This window comes from Amphiura filiformis, chromosome 1 (assembly GCF_039555335.1).
Source record: "Amphiura filiformis chromosome 1, Afil_fr2py, whole genome shotgun sequence".
In the NCBI taxonomy this organism is placed as follows: Eukaryota; Metazoa; Echinodermata; class Ophiuroidea; order Amphilepidida; family Amphiuridae; genus Amphiura; species Amphiura filiformis.
In genome coordinates, this window is record NC_092628.1 from 101276203 (window position 1) to 101303392 (window position 27190).

The 27190-nt window shown below is 41.6% G+C and overlaps 2 protein-coding genes and 1 non-coding gene across 4 annotated transcripts in view; 1 reads left to right on the top strand and 2 right to left on the bottom strand.

Moving 5' to 3' along the window:
• Window positions 1-6309: 6309 nt before the first annotated feature.
• Window positions 6310-11843, bottom strand: LOC140160592 (transmembrane protein 180-like). 2 transcript variants are annotated; one of them, XM_072183844.1, is made up of 5 exons: window positions 11587-11843; window positions 9147-10124; window positions 8479-8633; window positions 7903-7986; window positions 6310-7152 (listed from the first exon to the last, which is right to left on the bottom strand). In XM_072183844.1, exons 2-5 carry the CDS (start codon window positions 10029-10031, stop codon window positions 6879-6881), a joined length of 1398 nt encoding a protein of 465 aa, XP_072039945.1. In that variant the 5' UTR covers window positions 10032-10124; window positions 11587-11843; the 3' UTR covers window positions 6310-6878. The 2 variants fall into 2 exon arrangements, with proteins under 2 accessions (XP_072039945.1, XP_072039937.1); XM_072183836.1 differs by having other exon boundaries at window positions 11552-11843.
• Window positions 11844-13669: 1826 nt separating this feature from the next.
• Window positions 13670-13751, bottom strand: Trnal-uag (transfer RNA leucine (anticodon UAG)). Its single transcript has one exon. It is a non-coding gene; the product is annotated as a tRNA-Leu (tRNA).
• A 368-nt stretch (window positions 13752-14119) lies between these two features.
• LOC140160608 (eukaryotic elongation factor 2 kinase-like) overlaps window positions 14120-27190 on the top strand; it is a 63415-nt gene continuing 50344 nt past the window's right edge. Inside the window, exon 1 of the mRNA XM_072183856.1 lies at window positions 14120-14295. The gene's annotated coding sequence lies outside the window, so the exon portion shown is untranslated. The remainder of the gene's footprint in view (window positions 14296-27190) is intronic.

Here is a 27190-nt window from a genome sequence, read left to right on the forward strand (position 1 = left end):
TGGCATAACTGATTTTTTCCAACCAAATTGAGTCTCTTTGCCAAGTCGACTCCTCATTAGCTCTCATTACCAAACTATTGACAATTCATTGTCATTTATATTCATACCTAGAGAATGAGTAATAGATGCCACCTTATAAACTGGTTCTATTTTGGAATTATGTGCTTTACGTGTCAAGTGGAAAGTTTGTGTAAAAGCTGGCAACCAAATTATTTTTGTGAATTCGGGTATGCTGAATTCGGGTATGCTGAATTCAAATATTTTGTCTGCCAAACGACACTCAAAAACTCCTACAATATCATACATGAGGGGAAATTTAAACATGCTCCAAATTCACTAAAAAGCCTATCAGAATTATTTGTCTGGGCCTAAGGATCACAAAAATGGCTTAGGAAGATTTTCAACATGGGGGGGTGGGCTGAAACTTGAAAAATATTTGGTGACTCACCCCCTTGGGGTCACAAAATTTTGCAAAATATAGGTCACAAACCCACCCATTTTATCACAATTTGTTAACTTCACCTAGGATTATGGGGGGGGGCTAAAAGGTATTCCAGCCCGCACCAAAATTATTGAGGGGCTGAGCCCCCAAGCCTCCCGGTTCCTAAGCCTATAATATTTACATACAACATGTAGTTGTCAAGTTATGAGGCTTAACAGGTCCAAGGTCAATTTGCATGTTGTGCAGGGGTGAAAAATTAAAGTTACTCTGATTTTCGGAAAAATGGATGTAAACTGTTCCTCAAGTTCAAGGCATTCAGGAAAAGAATAGTTTTTACTATCTGCGATGTGAAGTTCAGAAGAAAGATGATAAATAAATACAAATGCCATATAGAATCCTATGTATTAACTCTTTGCAATGTAACATGCCAACTAGACATCACTAAGCTAGGTGAACATTTTGCATCAACCTTGACTTTTGACCCATACACAAAAAGCAGATCGCCCTTAGACCTTTTATGCCCCATAACTTTTTAATTATAGGTTGTACACGTATGAACATAACATATCTGGGATCCGTAAGGCCAGACGCATAATTTGACATGTTTGAAAGTGTTATTGGAATGAAATTCATTTTTGCCCCTATATGATTCTATGGTGACGTTTGGGGTCTTTTTGAGGGTCACAGTCTCAAAATACTGCTTACAGGTACAAGTTCAGCAATTACCCAAATTATAAAATATAAGCTGGTTGCTAACTTTTACGCCAACTTGTCTGTTAGAATGCAATTTTCCAAAATAGGACCAGTCTATAAAAAAGGGGGTGATGGTGAATAGTCAGTATACCTTCCTCGAGTCAGCAAAATGAATTTTTGTGATTTTCTCAAAAACTTATTTTTTGCAGGAGTCTGTTATGCTCGTTGGATTCCTTGCATCATTTCCTTTCTGAAAATGTATACTTTCATATACTTCTCATCATTACATTTAGAGATATAATAAACTAGATACGTCGCGGTTTTCGACGCAAGGCGTCGAGTGGGATGCCTCCACCATGGGGCAATTTAAATTTAAATGTGTACGAATCCATTTATAGTAATTTGACCTCCAATGACCCCTGGGTGACTGCAAAATGACATGCCAAATGGCTCTAAATGTTGACTGTACCCACAAAGTTTCAGGCCCATACAACCAATTTTATTTATTTGACCTTAGATGACCCCGGATGACCCCAAAATGACCTTCCAAAAAACTGACTCTAAATGTTGACTGTATCCACCAAGTTTCATGCCCATAAGACAATATTTAGTAATTTGACCTTAGATGACCCTGAAATGACCTTCCAAAAATTTGGCTCTAAATGTTGACTGTACCCACCAAGTTTCATGCCCATACAACAGTTTTTAGTAATTTGACCTTAAATGACCTTTGACCTCAGTATATGACCTTGAACCCAACCCAAAAGTAGCTAGAGTTTTTGACCATGACCCACCTATCCTGAAAATTTGAAGTCAATCCGCCCATCCATGCCCGAGATACAGCCTCCGGACGGACGGACATAGTAATTTGACCTTAAATGACCTTTGACCTCAGTATATGACCTTGAACCCCACCAAAAAAAAAAGTAGCCTCCAGACGGACGGACTTAGTAATTTGACCTTTTGACTCTGAATGTTGACTGTACCCACCAAGTTTCATGCCCATAAGACAATATTTAGTTATTTGACCTTAGATGACCCCTGGGTGACCCCGGATGACCCCGAAATGACCTAAAAAAATTGACTCTAAATGTTGACTGTATCCACCAAGTTTCATGCCCATAAGACAATATTTAGTAATTTGACCTTAGATGACCCCTGGGTGACCCTGGATGACCCCAAAATGAACTTCCAAAATGTTGGCTCTAAATGTTGACTGTACCCACCAAGTTTCATGCCCATACAACAGTTTTTAGTAATTTGACCTTTGACCTCAGTATATGACCTTGAACCCCACCCAAAAAAGTAGCCAGAGTTTTTGACCATGACCCACCTATCCTGACAATTTGAAGTCAATCCGCCCATCCATGCCCGAGATACAGCCTCCGGACGGACGGACTTTGTAATTTGACCTTAAATGACCTTTGACCTCAGTATATGACCTTGAACCCCACCCAAAAAAAGTAGCCACAGTTTTTTACCATGACCCACCTATCCTGAAAATTTGAAGTCAATCCGCCCATCCATGCCCGAGATACAGCCTCCGGACGGACGGAAGCGGAATCTCGGACATTGCAAAAACAGTATGCCTCGCGGTGGAGGCATAAAAACCATATCTAAATTACTGACTCAAGAAAGGTATACAGACTATTACAGCTTAACCATGTTTTCTCAATATCCTGAAAGCTAAGTTGTGCAAATTAGTGGACATGTTTTAGCATTTGTGGCAGATTTATACTGAATTACAATGTGCCAGGTAATTCCTTTTGTTTTCTTTCACAGATTTTGCAATGGTTCTTTTATAGAAACAATGGGTTTTATTGCATTTCATGTTTATTTCCCTTGAACTGTTCATGTATGTTTATATCCTCACTTGTATTATTTTATATTCTTATTATTATATTCCTTTCTTGTAATTTGTGCTCATCATCATGTCTGATTGATCTACACCTGTGTTTGGAGATCAGTACTAATATAATGAAAGAGTTTCCTGAATAAAGAGAAAATAAATAAATAAATACCAAAATTGTACATCACAGCCTGTCATTTATCAACCTCTTAACATATTATGAATTAGGCGATGAATAAAAACCCACTCTACTGGCGGACGGACCTTTCAATTAAGATCGGTCTGTTGTTTTTTTTACTTTATAAATCACCAAAATCTGTAAATAAATTGAAATTTATTTCCCTTGCTTCGCTCACATTTCTTTGCTGATTTTACATGCCTACAACAACAAAAAATCCCAAAACAGAAAATTTCAGTTGGTAGGGCCAGTAGAAAGGATTTTTCATCAGCTTATTGAAATTTATTTTATAAATCAAACAGAAGTTCTGAGGAATATAAATATGCAAAATAACCTAATCAACCCACCTCTAAATACAACATAATATGTGACACGATCTGGTCAATGGGGGCCAAAGGAGGCATTTTTGAAAATTGGGTTACTGTACTTATTACATTCTACATACAATATGCTTTCATTTACATACATACATACATATATCGATTTATATTGCGCCTATACAATTTTAGCTCTAGGCGCATTACAATAAGAGAAAACAAAGAAAGAAATAGCAATAACAAGAAATGGATCAAATTGGAAAAAGATGGGTTTTTAAAAGCTTTTTGAAGCTGGCCAGTGTTTGGGCCTCCCTGATGTTGCGTGGGAGGTTGTTCCAAATTCGAGGACCAAAGGAAGTGAAGGCGTTATCACCAGCTAATTTGATTGTGGGAGGAATGGAGAGCCGAGTAGTATCCATGGAAGAGCGTAAATGACGAGATGTGGTGTAGGAATGAATTCCAGATTGAAGGTAGAGTGGAGCTATGTCATTGACACATTGATATATGATGGTGAGGATCTTGAAATTGACACGCTCCCTGATGGGCAACCAATGTAAGTCCTTGATGTATGGGGTTATGTGGTCACGACGTTTGAGGCCGTAGATGAGACGCACTGCCCTATTTTGAATACGCTGCAGTTTGGATAAATTGATGTTGGTGGTGCCAGCAAGGAGAGAGTTGCCGTAGTCGAGGCGAGATAATATGAGTGCATTTACTGAAAACACAAAAAAGGTCTAGCATATTTGGTTCTAAAGTTATGAAGTTTTTGATGTCTATTTTCTTATGTATTTTATTATTTTTTACTCCATATTTTGACCTTTATCTCAGTTTCAAATTTGCCGCCTTTGGCCCCCATGGACCAGATCGTGTCACATATATACTAGATGCAGCCGAAAACCTATCTCTAAATATAACATAATACTAGATTCAGCTCAAGGTTTCTACTCCACTTTAGTACAAATGATTATAACATTACTTTCTTCTTTGGTTCTATAGTAGAATTTGTAGAAGTATCTAAAATGTACAAAATTACCACATATAAAACAACATATCACATCAAAAGGTGTTTGTTTGTACAACACACATTACAGACCCAGGGCCTACATATATACACACATGGTTTCAGCACACAAGTTTCAATTTTGATTTTATATACTAAATACAGTAAACATACACATTTTATGTGTCTTACAAATTATATTACAAATTTTCTAGAATATTGCAGAATATATGGCAAGACATAGGTACAAAACTAAACTATCTAAGGCAAAGGAATAAAACCACCTGATACTTAAAGAATAAAGGATTTGTTTGTATGCCTCTGTTTACAGGTTGATTTATTAATGTTTTCAGAATCTTGCATCCAATATCTATCCAACCAAAAGCCTCATTTGCATACTAAGAAAAGCAATTCTAAAAACATAGTAATGATAAAATTGGATAGATTTTGTCACAAAATACTTAGATATGTAATTGCTAGTTTCATCATTATGACCGATACATTTGTGTATTGTGCTTAATCCATCCAATTTTGATTCAGTTACAGATGGTACAAGATTAGAAACACAGCAGCATATCAGGGATCCATTTCACTAAACTTAACAAATCTTCATAAGTCTCAAAATCAACCGTAACTTGTGACACATCGTAATATCTATTTCACTGAAATGACTTATTATGATCGGTACCCTTCGTAAGTAATAGGGATTTACAACATGGACAACTTGAGATATGAAGGGTTAAAAGTTTAGTGAAATGGATCCCTGGTACTGTGATTACGATTAATGGGTCCAAAATTCAATGTTCCAATCAGAAGTAAATCTGGCACCCCCCCCCAATCTTCAAATTCAGTTTTAACTTGATTTCATATGTGTACTGTTTAGGATCTGATGATAAGTTCCTCAAAAATGTCATCATTATATATGTGAGATCAAATGCAGAATTCATGCTGTTATCAAAGTTTAAACACACTGAACTGCAGCGGCAGAATGGTATTTTTGTGTAAAGAATAGTTTGCAGTAACCATGCATGAGAGATTTTGCCTGAAATTGGGCAGTTTTGTTGTCCAAATTTCTACATTTTTTGTCCAGCCAGCCTATTTTGGGCCTTTTAAAGCCGAATTCACACACTTTTTCAGGCAGTTTTCAAAAAAGCCATTCTCAAGTAACCAAGACATAGCCTGCATTCACATACAATTTATATACTCCTAATGTAAACAATTCTAAATTAAACAATCAGATGTTATGTAAAAGAGCATGTTAGTGAACTGAAAGACACTGTAAGGGAAAGTAAGGAATGATAAAAAAAATAGGTTTGAAAATTAACTTTTGTTAGATTCCACAAGAAAAACTGAAAGATTATGGAAGTGGTTGGATACCCTGTAACTAACCAAAATTCCTGATAAAAAGCCTGAAAGATGATGAAATAGCTTGGATATTTTGTAACTGAAATTTAAAAATTCCAGATCAAAAACCTGAAACACAAATGGAAATGGAAACCCTGTATGTAACCTGCCATATTTTTTATGAAAAGCTGGACGATCATACAATTGGTTGATACCCTGTCACTAACCTGGCATATTCTTGATGAAAAAAAAGGGAGATGATGGAATTAGTTACCTCATGGGCAGGCTTGATCAGGATTTGACTTCCATGCAGAGAAGTCAATGTTAGTATCCCTCTAATATTGGCTTTGTAAAGGAAAGATCAACATTATTTGTTTGCCAAAGTAGAGTATAAGGAAGTTTCATATTTGTGGTATGGCGTAATTCAAAGTCTGGCTACAACCATAATAAGCATGCCCATATCGTACGTTCATCCAATCATTAATGCATGTCTATCAGGGCTCGTGCATTAGACGCATCCACATCAGCATGCATGCATTATTTTGTCTAATTTCTCAAGCAACCAGTAAAAGCGTACATCAACCTATAAATAATGACCAGCCCAAAACATATCACACAGGAACAGCTCTGGGAGCCAATGTGCCGGGTAGAATCTAGTAAAAAACAACTGGTCATCAGTACTCACATTAATGGTTTTTCTTTTGTAGATAATACAACAGTTGTGAACTTGCAAGAACTACAGTAAATATTTTATTACTTCCGTGGTCTGGGTACGCACTGGTAGAAGTGGCAAAGTTTCCCCCTTCTATGTGCCGATGAGCAATGGGTCAACTGTCTTGTTGCCAAGACCATTGATCAGCCAATCAGCGTGATAGTTTATCACTTCTGTATTTACGCTTGTGAAAGCTCGGCGCACAGCACAGACCATGGAAGTAATAAAAAATTAATTTTACGTATCAAGATCAAGGACACCACCCAGCATAATAATAAACAATGCAAGTGTTGATGACTAGTTTTACATTATTTTCCAATTGTTACAGTTTCCACACACATTCTTAATACATTTTGTTATCATCACGGTGGCTATCTCTTATGGAATATGGCCGCCACACAATAACCTGTAATACCCCTACCACAAACGGTATAGCGCATGCAACAGAGAAGATAGCTGCCTTGAGAGCTTCATGTTGTGCAACTGACATGTCCTCTGCTAGTCTATCTTGGTAGTTATTAGCTTCTAGGATAGCAACTATCATCATGGGAGCTAACGATTGCGCAGGTTTGGTGAAGAGAGCATTGTAGCCAAAGACACTGGATGACAGCGGATGACTGAAATGTAAATGTTAGAATAAAGAAAATATTGCTCATTTATAGCTGTGTATACAATATAATGCACATACAAACTACCATGCTCACATTGCTGCAATCAACAGGTAAGATTATAGCTTTAAATATGTTTAAGTAAGATTTGAAATTTTCAGTACACAAGCCAACCCCGTTAGCGCTTATGCATATATTCAAAAAAGATAATAGGCCACACCCCTGTTCCTAAAATTCTGTCATCCTGTCAATAACACATCCCCTAACAGTACACCCACAATCATAAACAGGGTTATAGCTAGGCAAATTTTACTGCCGGGTAAAATTTATATGAAATGGTAAAAAAATTGAAATTTTGATAAGAATTAGTAATTTTTATACTGATTGTTCATTGATTTTGAGACTGGAGTGCCGGGTATTTGGGCTCAAAATTAACTTGAGTGCTGGGTGGAAATAAAGAGTGCTGGGCAGGGCCGCCAGCAACAACCCAGCGTAGCTACAACCCTGATCATAAAGCATGATGACAAATGTCAATCTCTCAACTATCATACATAGTTTGATCAGCTCATAATTGGCGGGCCTTATAACATCTTGCCAGAAGTGTCACAAAGTCCTATACTTTGTTTACTTTATATAAAACACACACAGTATAAACAAGACAGGTAAACTATATCACTCTACATTTTTGCATAGTGGTAAAAGCCTAACAATTCCCGCGGAATACGAGCTGATCAAACTTTATGTACTTTAATTGCGTACCTTCTCCTATATTCCCTCTGATCCTCATCAATGATATCAGATACTGCCAGGTTGAAAAAATTGAAGATGGCTTTATGAAGACTTCTGTGATAACAACAAAGAAAACAATGGATAAATTACCATGGAAATATCACAATATGGACAAATATGGTTTAGTTTGAATAAGTTCATATGTGTAAAAACTAGATGTTTGTCATTCTGTGTATTTGTTTCATGTGGAAAGAGAGGTATACATATATGTAGAGGATGAATTGCTCATTCAAAATATCACCACAAGTGATATCAAACCCTAACTCTGATATGACCTGATGAGGTGCTGTATTGGACAAGGAATAATCCATGTTTGCATAAATGGATGTATATATCTGACTCATATTGTTACACATTATCTTTGTACCTGTAAACTCAAAAGCAAGAGATCAGTTTTAAAAATTGTAAACTTTAAGCAAACATTGGTCATAAAAAGGGCACATAAAAGGGGCAGATACTTTCTTCTTTGTGCTTGATGTTCACCATTGCATACTTGGAACCATAAACAATTAAGAAATTTATCCTTTATATTGTGCCCAAGTTTACCTGTCACATAGGAAGAAGAGAACCAGGAGCCAATGCCATTCATATCCAAAGATGAACATGAGAGCAGCAGTCCCAACTTTGAAGTAAAATGACCACAGTAGTACTTTGTAGTAGCCTCTCTTGGCCACAAGTGGACTAAGGCATAGCACAAGCACCTGATGATAGAAGAACAATAGTTTACAACATTTAATTTGGTATACATGTACATGTAACAACTTGATTTTGTATTGATGCACATGTTATAATTATTAGAAGGATTGAGTACCAATCTGTGTGATAGTTTCCATGGTATTTTGGAAGTGTCACTTGATTTAACCATGTTGACCAAATGTTGACAGCCTATAAGCCTGATTGTTAATGTTAATTAAAAGCATTGCCTTTTCATACAGGGGAAAGAAGAACCACACATCGCACATTTATAGCTCATTTTTACATGAAATTATAAATGGAAACATAACATCGCACATTTGCTCATTTTTCTGGTGTATTAGCTCAATATTCTGGTGTATTTTTCTGACATTGGGAAAAGTACAATTTCTGGAGGGGTCATATGGTCCAGCCACTGTCACATCAATTCTGTTGGTTCATAGTGTGGAACAACTTTAGTTGACTGTAATCCTAGCTACGATGTACAATCATGTACCGGGTACCCAAACTTTATATCTTACCGGTACCAACAAGTTGGAGCCTCCATACAGCAGTTTCTTGACAAGTTTTGGCATAGCTCTGGACGGTATCAGTTCATCAGCAAAAATTGATAAAAAGTTGTGAAGATAATAGTTATGGAAGATCTGCAAAAAGTTGATGGTCACAAACAGGATAAAGTTCTTTCTCCTGATGACTTGCATAAATTGGGTGAATATTGATGTAGCAGTAGGATCAGATGATGCATCAGACTTTGGTAAATATTGTGGAATGCTTGCGGATTTCAAATCATGAGCGGTCCTGACATTTGTTGCTGTGTAGTACATCCCTGCCCAGCCTAGAACACCTAAGATTAGCACATATATCTGAAAGGCACGCATATTTTCTAACCCATCACACAAGAACTCTGCCAGGATGACGCTACTTGAACCAAGCATACCGGCAACTTGGGAATATTTTGTCAGACGTAATCTGTCTTCATGTTTTGGTGAGATTTCAGCATATAATGCGCAATGCGCCAACAAGATGAACGTATAAAGAGCATCGTAACATGCCATGGATACAAATAGATGAACACCTGCAAGCCATTTGGTTTCATTATAATCTCCCCAAGGAAACCACGCTAACAAGAAACTGACTACAAAAATGGTGCGCCATACAAAATGGCCGTCTTCACGGGTTCGAAATATTTCTATTTTGCAATTATCCTGCCAGTATGCAAACAGCGGGTCGTTGATTGCATTCCACAGAAGATATATCAATTGAGCAATGTTAAACCAGTATTGTGAAATACCATAGACACTTAAAAAAAGCTTCACATAGTAAAAGTTAAAGATGCTAGTCATAAGTCCAAAGGAAAATAACAGCGTTGAGTAAGCCACAGCATTTTTGTGAATGTATTCATCCATATTGACCTATTTCACAATAGGTTGTCTGTGAGTTGTGACATTATTCAGGTCTACTGTTAATTTCAGTTCAACTTTCATCTGTTGGAAAAATACCTGTAGAGACAAAAATAAAATAAATCAGTATTTATTGCATTCAGTAAATTCATTGCAAAATCTCCCAGGGGAAAAAACTAAAAACAATATATTGTATAGTCCTGCAAAGTTCTGAAGATATATTGGATCATGAATGCTAATATATGACACGCTCAAGGGAAATGAGTCGGATGTCGCTAATATTGATTTTGAGATATTGGCAAAGAAAGTGTTTTAAGTTTCTGAAAGCTCTAAATGTCCTCTTTAGAAACGTGTATAACTCATTTTCGACCAGGGTCGACATGTGACTCATTCCCCTTGATCATGTCACATATGCACTGAAGATAATGTTATAGTGACCGCTTATGGGTTCGAATTTCAACCAGCCTAATCATGAAGCTCCCGTGGTTAAGGCATAGGTCTCGTAAACCTGAGGTCCTGGGTTCGATTCCCAGGCGGGATCACTTTTTCTCCTTGTCTCCTTTATTATTTGCGACGGCGAACCTGATGAAAATTAATGTTTATTTATAATGTTATCTAGTGAAGATGTCTGATATATATCAAATTGTTTTAATGTTCCTATACTGATAGCAGCATGATATTACTCCCTATTCAAGAAAAATACAGCACTATAAATTTGTTGGAATTAAAAAAATATTACCGGTATCCTGTTTTGTCATGTTTTCTTACAATTGTAGTCACAAAATGGTAAGACTTGGCACAAGTCTACGCATTCAAAATCTTGAGTCTAGGCTAATAGTTCGCTCATAATTTTTATATTATTATGTTATTATTGCTAAATTATTGGTTATAAATGGCAAAGATTGGAAATTAGAATGCTTAACTTGAAATGATTCACTTGTCATGCTTGTGGAAAAGGGGTTTATCCTGTTTATGCATATGTCAAAAACAGACCATGTCTTCAAGGATTTTCCAGCAAAAAATAGTTTTAAGGATTTTTGCAAGTGAGCAACTGGAGTGGCACATCCCTGTATGCTTTGTCAAGTATGGGAGAAATTAACACAATAGGGAATAGAAATTAGCATCTCATGAATGCCCGGGCATGAATGCACAACCAATCTAAAAGACTGGCCTGCTTTTGAGACGTAATATACTATTAAAGCTCGTAGCTGGCAGTCTCTGTATAAATTGTAAACATGGTATAAAAATGAGCATGATGAATTTGTGAACTTCAATGGCATAGAAATATTTTAAGCACAGTTTTAACTTTTAATTCTCACTGCACGGATTTTTAATCTCACTGCACAAACTTACCAGAGGCACGTTAAAATAGCCCCTCAGCTGCAGTGCCTGCGGAGAATGCATGCATCGCAATAAATGCAATAGGCCAATAGTATCCTGAAAAAATCAGCTTGTTATGAGAAATGTAAGGGTTATAGCTAATACTATTGGCCTACAATGCCCATGTTTAATAATTTTAAGCTTACCTAAAAAACGTAAACAAATAAAAATCAGCACTCACTGTGCGTCCATGAATATCGATTGGAAGTATTCATTGATGTGACCGTCCATCCGCATCCAGATATGTATACATGCCTTCACTTCAATACAATCCGTTATCAGGGGTATTTAAGCTCCATACCATGATACTACGCAGAGACAGAGTTTGAGGCGTTGTACACCACTTCCATGTTTGACTTTGAACTGGACGAATCTAGCATTGTAATTAGAGCCGAGCCGATAAGGGCTCAAAACTAGCCTGAGTCCACAAAACCCGAAGCGGCAAATACTATTATTGCGTATGTGTTTTCGTGGTAATAGACTTATTTTTGAACGGAATGAACTCGCCCCGAAAGTAAATCGTCTCAAAACGATCACCTGAAGGCTATACACAGCCAGCCTAAACATTTTTTAATCCCCTATTAAAGATGTGCCCCCCCAATCGATCTGAAAATTTAGAAAATCCATTTAATATGAAACTTGCCGAAAACAACTTGTGCCCTCCGGGCCCCATCAGGCCGATGACCCCAATCATAGTTGCCCCCCCCCCCCATAGGACGACTCGTGCTACACCAATAGTGCTGCTCTTGCAATGATACTTGAAACCAAGTCTTTGAACAAGTTCATTTGGATTGTTGTAAACATTAGTTCTTTTTATACAAAGGTTTGCAAATTGGGATCTTGTAAGGGGGGGCCTGATGCAAAAAGGGGGGCCCTGAAAATTTTTGAGCCTCCTAAGGGGGGCCCTGAAAAAAATGACCACAAATTTTCCAGGAAAAATTGAGTTTTAGGCCGTATAAAATTAATGTTTTGGTTCTCGTCCAGAGGATTTTCATGAATTGATGAGGTAAAATTAGCATTGTCAGTAGTTTTCGGTCTTCTCCAACAGTGCTCGAGGAAACGATGAGGCCTTTTTTTTTTTTCAAATGTGAGATTCTGAGGATAAACCCCTAGAGTACCACAAAAAGACTTGGAAGTGATGCTTGTTCTCTAATAAACTTATTTATATGTATGAAGATTTCATAAATCATTCCAAAGTCTAAAAAATTGAAAAATCTATAAAAAAAAAGAAAAAATCTGACAAATCCCAGAAATTGAGGAGGGAGGGGACGAGAACCAAAATATTAATTTTACACGGCCTAACATTAGTTCTTTTTATACAAAGGTTTGCAAATTGGGATCTTGTAAGGGGGGCCTGATGCAAAAAGGGGGGCCCTGAAAATTTTTGAGCCTCCTGCCCTGAAAAAAATGACCACAAATTTTCCAGGAAAAATTGAGTTTAGGCCGTATAAAATTAATGTTTTGGTTCTCGTCCAGAGGATTTTCATGAATTGATGAGGGAGGGAGGTGTTTTTTTTTTTTTTTTTTTTTCAATGTAAAATTAGCATTGTCAGTAGTTTTCGGTCTTCTCCAACAGTGCTCGAGGAAACGATGAGGCCTTTTTTTTTTCAAATGTGAGATTCTGAGGGATAAACCCCTAGAGTACCACAAAAGACTTGGAAGTGATGCTTGTTCTCTAATAAACTTATTTATATGTATGAAGATTTCATAAATCATTCCAAAGTCTAAAAAATTGAAAAATCTAAAAAAAAAAAAAAAAAATCTGACAAATCCCAGAAATTGAGGAGGGAGGGACGAGAACCAAAATATTAATTTTACACGGCCTTATATGCTTTTCTATGGGGTTGACCCATAATTTTCATGTCAAAGGGGGGGCCCTGAAATTTTCGAGGTCTGTAAAGGGGAGCCCAGAAAAATTTTTGCGATAAATTTTTTTTGCATCAGGCCCCCCCCCTTACAAGTGTTTGTGAACGGTCCCTTAGTTAGTTCAATTCAATTTTCAATAATCATAAATTATAGTCAAATTATATTAAAGACAACAATAATTTATTGTGTTTGTAGAACAACAGGTAAATTTAGAGCAACCAGGCCTGTACGCAAGGGGGAGGGGTTTTCTACCTAAATATAATAATATTTTTCCAGACAAATCACAATTTGAAATCTGCATGTAGAGAAATAAAAGCTTCTTCTGTCAAACAATAAATAAATAATAAGTTCAATACTATTTGGGTCACCCTGTATAAATTTTAGTCCTGCAAAGAATTTGGCAGCGGTGGGATTCGAACCCACGCCATCGAAATGACTGGTGCCTAAAACCAGCGCCTTAGACCACTCGGCCACGCTACCTCAGAACGAGGTCAGCTGTTCATAGTTTATATAATCTAAAATAAAAAATGGCAAAATAATAGTGATTAAAGTCTCTTTAACAGATACATGCAGAGTAATTTTGGCATAGAGAAGAATACGACTGACATGAGATTAATGAAAACATAAGAAGAATGGACGTTTGACGTGTTTTTAACTACGGAAAAGATCGAGAAATTAGCTCCACCTTTATCATTAACAATGAACCAATCACTGAAAATGTCACGAACAGGTGCCTTATCATCAGCCAATCAAAATCCGTTTTTCCAGACAATTTAATTGATTGACAGACTCGCTTTGGTATTTTGCTTCCGGTAAGGTCACGCTGATTGTTTTGCTGCGCTGCGCTGCTGATCGATGAGATCATCAGGTTATTTCCAACGTGGGAGGAGGATACTACCATAACAGAGGTGCCAATTTGCACGCAAATTTCACCAACATTTTGAAGCTGAAGACCTGCATGGACATTCGAGGAAGTGCATGCAAAACGGAACTTGTATGCAAGAGGTGTTTGGATAACGCACACGTGAGTTTTAAAAAGATATTGCTCCCTTTAAATTTAAGTATTAGCACGTAATCATATGATGTACCATGAATGATACACGTCATACACATACTGGTAGTGGTACAGATCCACAACATGGCAGCCCTTTACTTAGTATATACCACTTGACACTGGCATCATGCAAAATCTTGTATATTTTGTAGCTAGTTAGTAGTAGTTACTAGTTAGACACGGTTTGACTTTGAACAGAGAATATTTTTTTTATCTTCTCTGTAAAACTCTTGCCGGGTTTGAGCAGCAATTTAAAATTTTCATGTCAGCACAGATTTGCTCGATGCTCGAGAACTCTAGCCAAGTCCAAGAATCATTCATGACGATGCGTGAGATTATACGCATTTTTCAGCTTTTTGCGTGAGATTTACTACCTGGGCGTGAGATTATACTACCTTGGCGTGAGACCGTGATCAAGTGACCCAATGCATGAGACTCACGGCCAATGCGTGAGAGTTGACAGCCCTGTTTCCTCGGCTACATTCTTAGAGCCCAAAATGAGCCCACATATTGTGATGTTTCTTATTTGTGGAACAGATGTCACAAGTTACAGTTACTGGAACTAACTGTGACTAATTTTGCATTTTTCAAAAAATTACTACACACTGCCAACTGGTAGCGAAAGTTATGTATTTAGTCAAATAGTCGCCCCCCCCCTCAAATAAACGCCCCCACCACTTTTTTTCAACCAAGATGTTTCAAAAATGCCGACATTTTCATGCTATCTTGTGTAGTAAGCTTACCAAGTTGCACAGCACACATTACCCAATTTGTAGAACAAGGACATATCAGCACATATTTGAACTCTTTGAAACCCCCAATGTTAACTTTTTTATTTATTTAGGGACCATTCACAAACACTTGTAAGGGGGGCCTGATGCAAAAAAAATTTATCACAAACATTTTTCGGGGCCCCCCTTTACAGACCTCAAAAATTTCAGGGCCCCCCCTTTTTGAAATGAAAATTATGGGTCAACCCCATAGAAAAGCATATAAACTCAATTTTTCCAGGAAAATTTGTGGTCATTTTTTTCAGGGCCCCCCTTCTTCTTCTTCTTCCTTATAAGTGCCTCCCTCATATGTATGAGTATTGTCGCACTGCGTACAGACAAGCTGTACTTATTACCTTAGAAGGGTAAAAAAACAAGTGTTTGTGAACGGTCCCTTATTATTACCGTATTGGTCCGAGTATAGTCCCATGTTCGAGTATAATCCCACCCCCCATTTTTCGAAAAATTTCAGAAATTGTAAAAAAAAAAAAAAAAAAAAAAGATGCTAGGATCATTCATGGTTGACCTAAAAAAAAAAATTTAAAAAAATTTCAAGATATTTTGTATTTTTAATATGAAAATTGATAATTTTTTAGAGTGTCATACTCTATTAATGATTTCAAAATGCATTGAATTTGAATGCATTTTGAAATCATTAATAGAGTATGACATGAAAACAAAGTATCAATTTTCATATTAAAAATACAAAATATCTTGAAATTTTTTTTTTTTTTTTTTTTTTTTTTAGGTCAACCATGAATGATCCTAACATCTAGGTCTAGGTCCAGGGACACTCCAAAACCGGGGAAAAAAAAAACTTACAAAAAAAAATTTAAAATTTTTTTTTTTTTTTGAAATTGAGTATAATCCCACCCCCAATTGTGAGAAATGTTCACATAAAAAGCGGGTGGGACTATACTCGGACCAATCTGGTATTATTATTATTTTTTTCTTCTATTAAACATGAGATTATGCACCACTTGGAAGTTGGAACCCTGCCACAACTCTGTTTGAGAATGTCTGGTCTAGACTTTATAATGTTTACAGACAGAAATGTCTCAAAATGTGGTTAATATTTTTAAAAGCAATTTTTTCATAAAATAAAGTAAGGCAAACAAGGTGGCTACATGCACAGTATAGTATACAAACAACAGAGCTGAGACCTGACCATTTATGTTGACCCATCTCTTTGTTGACTATTGACCCAGGACAAAGTGCAATTGTGTCCAGTTGAACTTGCTATGAAGTACTTTTTGAGCACAATTGGGCTACCTTTGAAGGCAGCCACAATAGATTAGACTTGATCAAGTCCTTTCAGACCTGATGTCTGTGATATTATTATATCTTATTCTTTTTTCTTTTTTTTTTTTCTTTTTTTTTGCTATTGGCCCTGCACGACCCTGCACTTTGGTTTAGAAATAACGCTAATAAAATCATTTGGGTTGATCAAGCAATCGCTTTTTATGATTTTCAAGCCAATATGCATAAAGGATGAATCTGCATGTACATAATTTTTCACTTCAGTAAGCTCGTCTTTTGACCAACGTTCATTATTGATCACAGGTTATATTGTATGCGATTGATCAAAGAAACACATGTGTATGAGCTTGTGCATTGAATTGAATTACACAATGGTTATTCAGGTTATTGATCGCTAGATGGAAGCGAACATGATACATATTACGTAGGATTCCATGCCTGTGCGGGGATTTGAACCCTAGCGACCAGAACTATGAACACTTTGAAGTGTTAGCACCTTGCAGGGCCGTGCCTGGTCACTCCATCACCAAGCCCCAGTTCTTCAACAAGTAGTAGGCCTATACCCAGGCCCGTACGCAGGGGGGGTGCGGTCGCACCCCCCCCCCCAAATGGGCAAAAGTATACAAAAAGTCCCAAAATATGACAATTTGCGCGGGTAGCGAGCAATAAAATCAGGGTTTTTACGCTATTTTGGCCAAAAAAGGTCCAAATTATCCAGGAAAAGTCAACTTTTTACAAAATCGCCCCCCTTGGAAAAAGGTCCACTTTTTCAAAATCAGCACCCCCAAAAAAAATCCTGCGTGACGTGGGCCTGCCTATACCAAAGTACTAAGTATTAAAGCCATCTAGCCACTTCCGGATATTAATTCCCTGCACAAGACTACTGGGTGTTGTGCCCGGTGTTGTGTTCCAATTGTGCAGTGTTGTGCTTAAAACTTGGCAACACTGTAATAATACATACTTGACCTCTACAGTTAAATTACCCCTGGCCATGTGTGGTTGTGTTTGTTGTGAACAAGATCATCCACTCAATGCTCAAGCTCTTCAAACATGCTTCAAAGCAGTGAGTATTTTAAATTGGCCACGTGTAGTGTTATGGTTGAAGCAGTTTCCAGATAGAATGTGCAGTGGTGTGATCAGTGAATTGTAAAGTGTTGTAATGTGCTCTTATAGTACCTTGGAAGTTTGAGCTATATTCATGTAAGTACTGTTTGTGCAAGAATGGAAGATTAGAAGGATACATGTAAATGAAATTTGAAATGTTCAAAGTAGTTGTATTTAAGAGGTGTTGGCCTTTACTGCATGTAAACAGCCATATAGTATATTTACATGATTCTGGTACTGGCATTTTCCAGGTAAAAAGTGGGTCAAAACACCCCCATGTCCAATGTCCACAGCTCTAGCTCTACTGGTTGTATAAAATAAATGTGGGGATCTGGTGATGTGTTGGTGTGTACAATGGACATACAATGCGTTGGTACATTGAGCTATTGGGTCATTTCGTTCATCTTGATGTAAAAATCATTCCTTAGCATTTTGGTAGGTATGTTGCAAATATGGAAAATAGCAATGTGACAAGGATCTTAATATAACTTGGGATTTATGTCAACAGAATAATTCTACAAGCTTGTATTGTGGTAGTCCCATGGAGATCTCAACTTTTCAACTTTCTTTATTCAGTGTGCAAAATGTGTTGACTGTTGAAACATACTTGGTGTTAAAATTAAATTCTGTGGGTAATTCTGGTACCACTGCTCATTGACAAAAATTTGTCCCCATCTGACAGGTCTTGCAGAACTTTGTAATATTAAAAAGAGCAGTTTTTTTGGTTTTTTGGTCAAATTGCATCTAAAATGTTTGTATATATTTTTAATTGTCAGTTTTGGGAACTAAGCAAGACCCTGTGACAAAAATCCCAGCTATGCTAATTCAATTACAAAAAAACATGTTTGTACATTTTGGAATTTGGCCTACTCTTGTGTACATAGTTGTGGTGCAGGGTTTTACCATGTTTACGTCAGCATCAAATTGTGTCTGAAATTAGCATCTCTGTATTGAAGTTCAAGTGAAACACAAACATGTTTATTTGAATTGGCCATTTCAAATTGAGATTGTATACTATTTTTTTTCATTTTCAACTTGTTAATTTAAGTTTATCCTTTAGCTTATTGTTAACATTTTCTTTGAATTCTGAGTTGAGTACGCTATAGCAATTTCAAGTGCTATTATTTTCCCAGAAAGTTTTAAGTGTTGTTGAATTTTGTTGTCCCTCATCCAATCCATGAATCAACTTTCAGAGCACTTTAGATTGAATGGGTCTAAATGCTTATGAATAATTGAATAAATCAACAACATCATCAACTAGCCATCTTCTTGTGTATTTCTTCTGCATTCCAACTTCATTTTGTTGCATCAAGTAAATTTGCACTTTAGTTTTCAAAACTAGTGTAGAAATTGACTGCCAGTATATTACATAAAATACCATTATACGGGACTGGAAATTGATAAATAATCATGGGACAATAATTGTAAAGCTAAACAGACGGCTGTTGTGTCAACAATTCTAATCTGACTATCTTCTGATATCTGTTGTGTTGTGGTGTCCAGACTACATGTGACAAAGGCAATCAAACATGGGGACCAGGGTTTGATTTACTTTGAAATATTTGCATAGCAATTTTTAGCGAAAACATTTACCGTAATTTCCGGAATATTGGCCGCACGGAGTATAAGCCGCAGGTCTGAAAAAATGCTAAAATAAGATTCAAACGGCGGCGTATAAGCCGCACCGCCATATAAGCCGCACCACGAACGGCCGATTTTGACATGCATACTCTTCTGTAATGCGCTATTTTCACGATTGTGGCGCTACAAAGCAAACTGAGGAGTGAGGTAATTATTTGTTTTAAGTAAAGCAATATTATATTAAAACCAATTTCGTGCATCTAAATACAATGGAAGTCTAAGAATAAATAAAAGACTCAGTACACCGGTCGATCTTACCGTTTCCGATGTTGATTAAGATACTTCTTGCATCGATCCCGAGATACGGAAAAAACCAATAGTCATTTTGTCCCACATAAATGAATAAATAACAAAAAAAACCCGATCCCCCGAGTGGACTCACCCATTCGGTGACGTCACACCCGATAATCATCCCTTATCCTCCTTGGTTTCTACATGAGATAGACGTGTGGATTTTTCTTTGCCAACGCTAAGTATCATTACGAACCAAAGGACAAGATATACAGTTTGTTTGTTACACCTGAGGTAAAAACCAACCAGTATAGTACGCTAGGGAGATAGTTTTGACGACATTTTTCGACTAGAAAAGTGACAAAAACGATCCAAAAACTTAGCTTGTATGAGTGTTTCCGTTCAGTATCACGGGACACACGTTTTCAAAATGGCCGCCCTTAGGACGCCATTTTATTTTTGTTCTCACGTAAAACAGCTATAGCAGACTAGTAAGTTACAATAGATGTTTGTACAGTACAGTGTGTATACATGTATGGTGAGTGATTATCGCTATGTTTATGGTGTGCTCTATCGTTATATCTTTCAGTACGCGTCAGATGACGAGTTACTGCTAAGAGTTCGGTGGGTTTCCGAAGGGACCAGCCTGACAAATCTATAGAAAAAGGTTTTCAGTTTTTCATCCCTTTGTATATATATTTTTATATCATACCACTACATCTCGACAGCCACTGTGCGTGTGGGTCTGCTTATTGGGCTTGAGCTTGTGTTAGGGGGGTAGTGCTATACGCCCCGATTTACTACAACATGTCCAGGCCTTGTCAATCCTGCCCTTCCCTTGTGGCAGAGTGGGACCCACATCCACTCTGCTACACCCATAGGGATTGTTCTAAATTTAATAAGTGTGCATCTTTTTGCATAGGCTTATCGGACGTACATTTCAAGATTTAGAAAGTAGCGCTCGTTTGGCACATCGACACAGACAGAAAACGCAGACCAGGAAACAGAAGGCTACAGGTAAGGTTGATATGGTAGGTACTAGCGCGGCCGGCAAGGGCCACGCTAAGGTAACCTCTGGGGCTCCGGTCCCAGGCAAGCAGGCGGATCCTCCGGGGACTGCTAGCGAGCCCGAAGGCCTAGCAGCCAGCGAAAGCACTGACAAACCGTCTAAGCTAGTAGCAGGCAGCAGGGCGGTACTTGCCCTAACAGGCGAGTACCAGTCTACCAGTGAGATCTCTAGCGAGTTTCTTGCAGGTGGACACCCGTCTATTGCTGGATGTAACAGCGGGTCTAGCACCCAGCATGAAGTAGCCGGTGATGGACAGTATGCCAAGGGTACCCCGGGCTTGCCTGGGCTGAATCCTAGCATACAGCGTGCGAACGGACCTCCGGGCTTGCCTGGGCTGGTCTGTAGCACGCAGCGTGCCAGTGGAACCCGGGCTTGCCTGGGTTGATCCACGCACGCAGCACGCCTTCGTTCCCGCAAGGGTCGAATGGCGTGCATGGGTTTAGCAGAGACGATACCGGGGCTAACGCTTCGGGTGTAGTCTTAGGCAGCAGAACCAACTGGGGTTGTCACACGGCAGCGTTCCATGGCGGGACCGCCGAGTGATACCCTGGGCCTTGGAATGGCTGCCGGCTGTCCTCCGGGACTGGCTAAGCGGCTATACGGGGTTGGGCTCGCAGTCTCTCACGGGACAGCGACCCAAGTGCAAGCGGTGGCAGCTACCGAGACGAGCTACGGCTCGACCTCAGTGGTAGCCACTATGCACGCGCCCATAGCTGCCGTGAGTGGTCCGCCACACACAGCGACCTTGGGCGAGGCTCAAGAGGTTAGGGTAGGTAGTTTGAACAGCCTGGCTGATCAACAACCCACTTATGTCCTCGAGAGCCAGCAGAGCGTGGGTGATCCATTACAGTCAATGGGTCAATTACCCTCTTATGATCGATCACTATCTATTCAGCGGAGCATGGCTCCATTGATTGATACTGCCTATTCAGGTAGCGAGGTGACTGATCGGGGTATACACGCTCAGCTACCCGTGATACTCGGCAAGCTCCTTCTAGCCAAGGGACAGCCAGTATAGCGGGTACCCATACACTGCGGCTTGATCCTCTAGCGGGGAACGCTGTGAGGCATGGGTACAGTGGTACACAGCCGGGAGCCCTACCGGGCACCCACGCTACAACCACGCAGGTACCGCAGTACTCGTCCTGGTTGCCACAGTCTCTGTGGCAACAGGGGGGGGAGGCGGTGCTGGTACTGCCGTTCCATGGGGTGTCCCTGGTGGCGGATCCTTTCAGGGTCAGCTACCGACAGGGTATGCCCGTGGTACCCGCCGCAGGGTGGTTTCTTCCACGGTCAGCACCGCGTGGCAAGTGCCGCCTAAGCGCTGGGCAAGCAGTACCACCAGCTGTTACCCAGGCTGGGCGGCGCGTGGCTCACCCTGATACCGCTCAGGGTAGGCCGCCCGCTGCTATGGCTAGGGCGACAGCAGCGAGCGTCGCGGATCCCGGGGTGCTATGGCTAGCATCTCGGGGTCTAGCGGGAGTACTCCCTCTTCTGCTGGTGTTCAGTTGGCTAGCCACACGGTGGCGATACCTCCCTGTCCACCTTCAGATGCCCGTCGTCAGATCTCTTCCTCATCAGAGAGTGAGTCAGAGTCTGACGGCGAGGGAAAGGAGTCGGAAGATGAAACCAGTAGCGACTCACAGTCTGATGAGGCTGTGAGGGTAGCTTCAGGTATCCTTCCCCCGCTTCCCCGTGAGGAACTCGCTAGCAATGGTCTGCCTGCGGACACCGCTGAGGTGATGAGCCGTGTGGCCCAAGGTTTGGGCCTGGCTTTCTCTCAGGAGGAGTCCATTCAGGAGGACCAGGGCATCTTTCAGTAGGATGCCCAGCTAGCGGCGTCCACACAAGGGTCGCCTGCACTTGCATTCCCGGCGGACCTCAAGGGTTTCGTGGGGCTGTCAGGCTCGCTGGAGCTTCGACGCGCGTGCTTGCGCTTCCACTGCGTGTTTCGCAGGAGGACTACTGAAACCTACCTCAGGGTCCCTGACATGGATCCAGAGCGTTACAAGCGCCTGCCGCTAGCGCCAAGGCGACGGGTCGTTCTCCCCCAGTGGGAGGAGGAGCTAAAGCTCATCGATAAGGCGAGCGGCCGCTTATCAGAGTCTCTAGCGTTGCTACCACGCTTGCCGAGCACCTCGGCAGGAAGGTCGCAAAGCGACCACGGGCAGCGTCGGAACTCTTCCGCGGGGTTAATCTGTTAGCGGTGCTAACAGCTAACCTCAACGAGAGTTCTATGGGCCTAGCCCATAGGATGTCATCTCGCCGCCGGGAGAATGCCTGTTTGTCCCTCCAGTCGACTTATGGCTCTGACTTTGCTGAAGCAATGAAGAAGTCAGACTCGGAGGGACAAGGGCTTCTCTTTGGACAGGCCTTTTACGCTACGGTAGAGGACCGGGCAAAGAAGGCCACCAATGAGAGCACTCTGAAGAAGTCAGAGGCTGCCCTGACCAAGGGGAAGGGCAGTAAGGCGAAGAAGAAGCACAAGAAGAAAAAGTCTTCTAAGCGTTCTTCAGCGCCAGCTCCGCTTCAGCAGGACGCGCACCACCGACTACACCGAGGCTACTCCAGCACCTCCCAAAAAAACTGGGAAGCGCAAGAGTAGTGCTGGATCGTATGGCAAGCCCCCTAAGAAGAGCCGTTCTTCTAAGGGAGGCAAACAAGATAGATACTGAGGGCACGGCGGTCGACAGTCCATGCCGGCAGGCCTTGGACTTCCCACAGGGGATTCCCCCTGTGGGCGGCCGCTTATTGCATTACGCCCGGAGATGGCATGCCATCTCCCCGGGCGCCTGGGTATTGTTAGTGGAATTTACCAGCCACCCCTCGTGCGCCTGCACGATTCAGAGGTCCACGGTAGTGCCGCCAGACGGCCCCCAGCGTCGGGCACTACTTTCAGAGGTCACTCAGCTTCTCACGAAGCAAGCGATTGTCCCGGTCTACCCCCCTTTCACCAAGGGGTTTTGGAGCACATTTTTTCTGGCTCCAAAGAAGACCGGCGACTGGAGGCCCATCCTGAACCTCAAGCCGTTGAACGAGTTCATCAGGCCCAAGAGGTTCAGAATGGAGACTCTCGCCGGTGCTAGCCTGCCCCATCAAGGGTATGTGGGCGGCATCGCTAGATCTCTCGGACGCATATCTGCATGTTCGATCGCACCTCAAGATCAGAGGTTTCTACGCTTCAAGGTACAGGGTCAAACTTACCAGTTTCGATGCCTGCCATTCGGCTTGTCCACCGCCCCCAGGGTGTTTACACTCCGGGTCAGGGCGGTGGCAGCGTACCTGAAGCGCAGGGGAGTCAACATGTGTTGCTACCTGGACGATTGGTTCATTTACGGACGCACCCGCTGGAGACACAGTGTCTCGTGGAGTTAGTAGTCCGTGCACGGTGCGGGACCTGGGATTTCTGATCAACGTCAAGAAATCCAATTTGGTCCCGACGCAGACACCGCTATTTCTAGGGGCCCAGATCAACCTCAAGGAGGGGATCATGGCGCCCTCACCCGAGAGGGTGGCGAACATGGCGAGGTGTGCCCGACTCTTGGCCGAGTCAGAGGGGCACCGCTGTGGCATGGATGAAGGTTTTGGGCCTTATGGCCAGTATGGTAGACCTCGTACCGTACTGCCGCTTTCACATGAGGCCTATACAACTACACCTTCTAGCCTTATACAGGCCCAGTCGTCACCCAATATCCCTCGCGGTTCCGATGTCGGAGATCGCGCGAGAGGAACTCTGGTGGTGGACCCATCAGCCCAATTTGACTCAAGGTGTCAGGTTTCCTGCACCAGCGGTGACGACCGACGCGTCAAAGCTGGGCTGGGGGGCCACATCCACGGGACTCAGTCTCGGGCCTATGGTCGGCCACGGAGACGGAGTTCCATATCAACCTTCTCGAACTTTGGGCAGTGGAGAGAACTCTCCAGCATTTCGAGAAGGTGATCGTGGGATCTCATATCGTTGTCCAAACAGACAACACAACCGTGGTGGCCTACCTCAACAGACAAGGGGGCACCAGGTCACCACGGTTGTGCCTGCGCGCACTACGCCTGATAGGGTGGTGCAAGGCCAGGCAGATTACGTTGAGAGCGATGCACATAGCGGGAGTCACCAACATCCTCGCGGACGATCTGTCACGAGGAAAGGTGTCGGGACCTACAGAATGGTCCCTTGCTCCGCAGGTCGCCCAGACTATCCCCTCGATAGATTTGTTCGCATCTCATCGCAATCATCAGCTGCGTGTACTGCTCGAGGGTCGCAGACCCACAGGCATTCGCCGTGGGCGCTCTGTCCGTGAGACTGGGGAGGAATGACTGCTTACGCTTTCCCCGATCTCACTGCTCGCAAGGGTAGTGACCAAGATCGGGAGGGAGGATTGCAACGTCATTCTGATAGCACCGTTCTGGCCGAAACACCTGTGGTTTCGACCGATGGTGGATCTACTAGCGGCACCACCGCAAGTACTCCCCGAGTTACCAAATCTACTCCGGATGCCCGGAGGAGAGGTACCAAGTCTACCACTAGAGCACCTGCAGTTAGCTGCATGGCCCTTATCAGGAACGTCTGCGGCGGAGGGAGGCTTTTCATCAGAAGCTGCTTCTCTCATCGCCGGGGGTTGACGAGTGTGTACCCTCCGTACGTATGGTCAGCGTTTGGCTCCCTACTACAAGTCAGCCATTTTCTCGATTCATCGGGGATTTGAAGACGGGTCGACTATCAATTCAGATGGGTCCCTAAGTCTTCTTCTCGACGGTATGTTCAACGAGCGCTCGCCGGAAAGGAAGGTGGTCCCCCCGTGGGACCTCAACACAGTCTTGGAGTATATTAAGAGTAACCCTTTTGAGCCCCTGTCAAACGCGACCCTTAAATACGTCACTCTTAAGGCGGCCTTTCTTCTGGCGTTGTTGGCTTCGGGACGGCGCTGCTCGGAGTTGCACGCAGTCTCAAGTCAGCCTCCGTATTTGCTAACAACGGAGCGGGCGCTGTTTCTTCGCCGGATTTCCTTGCAAAAAATGAGCGAAGTACATTCCGACACTCGCCCCTCTTCCTACCCAGTATTGGGCAGGGTTCGTCAATAGCCGAAGACAGGTTGTGGTGCCCGGTGAGGGCGCTACAGCACTACCTTGGCCGAACACAAACCTTGAGGGGGGCTCATGACCGCTTATTTATCACCCACGCTGAACGGCACGGTCCAGCCGCTAAGCAGGCTCTGGCACGGTGGCTGGTCCAGGTGTTGGTGGACTCGGGGGCGGCAAAAGGCGCTCGCCCCAAGGCCCACTCAACCAGATCTATCTCATCATCGTGGGCCTACCATAGGGGGGTCCCCATTGAGGAGATTTGTCAGGCTGTGTCCTGGAAGAACCTGTCGTCCTTTTCTTCAGTTTACTATAAAAACGTAAGCCAACGACCAGGCGATAAGTTCACCAGGGCAGTTCTTGGGCGATAATATGGTGGTTGGGTACCAGGTGTATTTCAGACAGTCAGAATTCCAACATGGTAAGAACCAGTGTTTCTATTCTTAACCACTGCACTTTCAGTTCAGGGGTTTTTGTCTGTTCACGTAGTCTTTCTGTTTCCCGGCCGTGAGGGGGGAAAATAGTTTGACCTCGCGATGACCATGCTACCCACTCCCGATCCTTATCAGATGCTGGCCAATCTTGTACCTCCATCCGTCGGTTACTTGCTAGATCGATCTTTCAGATGTTGATGCAAGAAGTATCTTAATCAACATCGGAAGCGGTAAGATCGACCGGTGTACTGAGTCTAGTCCCAAACAAAAATGTTTGGTAGACTCATAACCGTGCGATCTTACCTTTCCGATGTTGATTATCTCGACCCGACCGCCCCTACAAGTTTGGCGAGTAGGGGCTGCCCAAGTCGGATAAGGGATGATTATCGGGTGTGACGTCACCGAATGGGTGAGTCCACTCGGGGGATCGGTTTTTTTTTGTTATTTATTCATTTATGTGGGACAAAATGACTATTGGTTTTTTTTCCGCATCTCGGGATCGATGCAAGAAGTATCTTAATCAACATCGGAAAGGTAAGATCGCACCGGTTATGAGTCTACCAAACATTTTTGTTTGGGACTAGTTTATGTCATCAGACAACATTTTATCAGCAAAATGGTTTAAATGTTGTTCCTAACTTACTATAAAATTGGGTCAATTTCATTGGCGTCGGCGTTTTATTTGATCCTCAAGCATGGTATCAACATGGGGAATACCGCTGTGTGTATATTGATCCATGCGTAATTAATGTAACTTGTACTCGATCATTATCTTCCAATAATGTTCTTCAATGTCTGTGTACTGTCCAAATTAATAAAATAATCCCAGTTCAGCAATTCCGTAAGCGATAGCGTATCCTTGTATGATTTTTATGTATTCAAAATACCAATGATAATTGACGAATTCTGAGCTGAAATAGTCCATCACACACGCCGCGCCGCGAGGTTGCATCCTCTATCTTCCGGGTCTTGGGGTCGTTCGCCATGTGCTACTGCCAGCCCTGATGAGCAAGTCGGGAAACCCCATCAAAACGTATCTCAAACGTCGATCGTCATCACAGGGATTCCCCTTCACTTCACATTGTTTATCAATTTGATCGGGAATCGCCAATCGCATGGTTAAGAAAAGTTTTTTTTTTTAAATTACAAAACCTTAATTCATTCAAATTTTATAAAAATAAACTTCTTGACCATAAACTTGCTTTAAAAATAATTGTATATGAAACAAAACCCATATTCAGAGAATAAAATCAGAACCAACATGAATAATACACGGGGCCTGG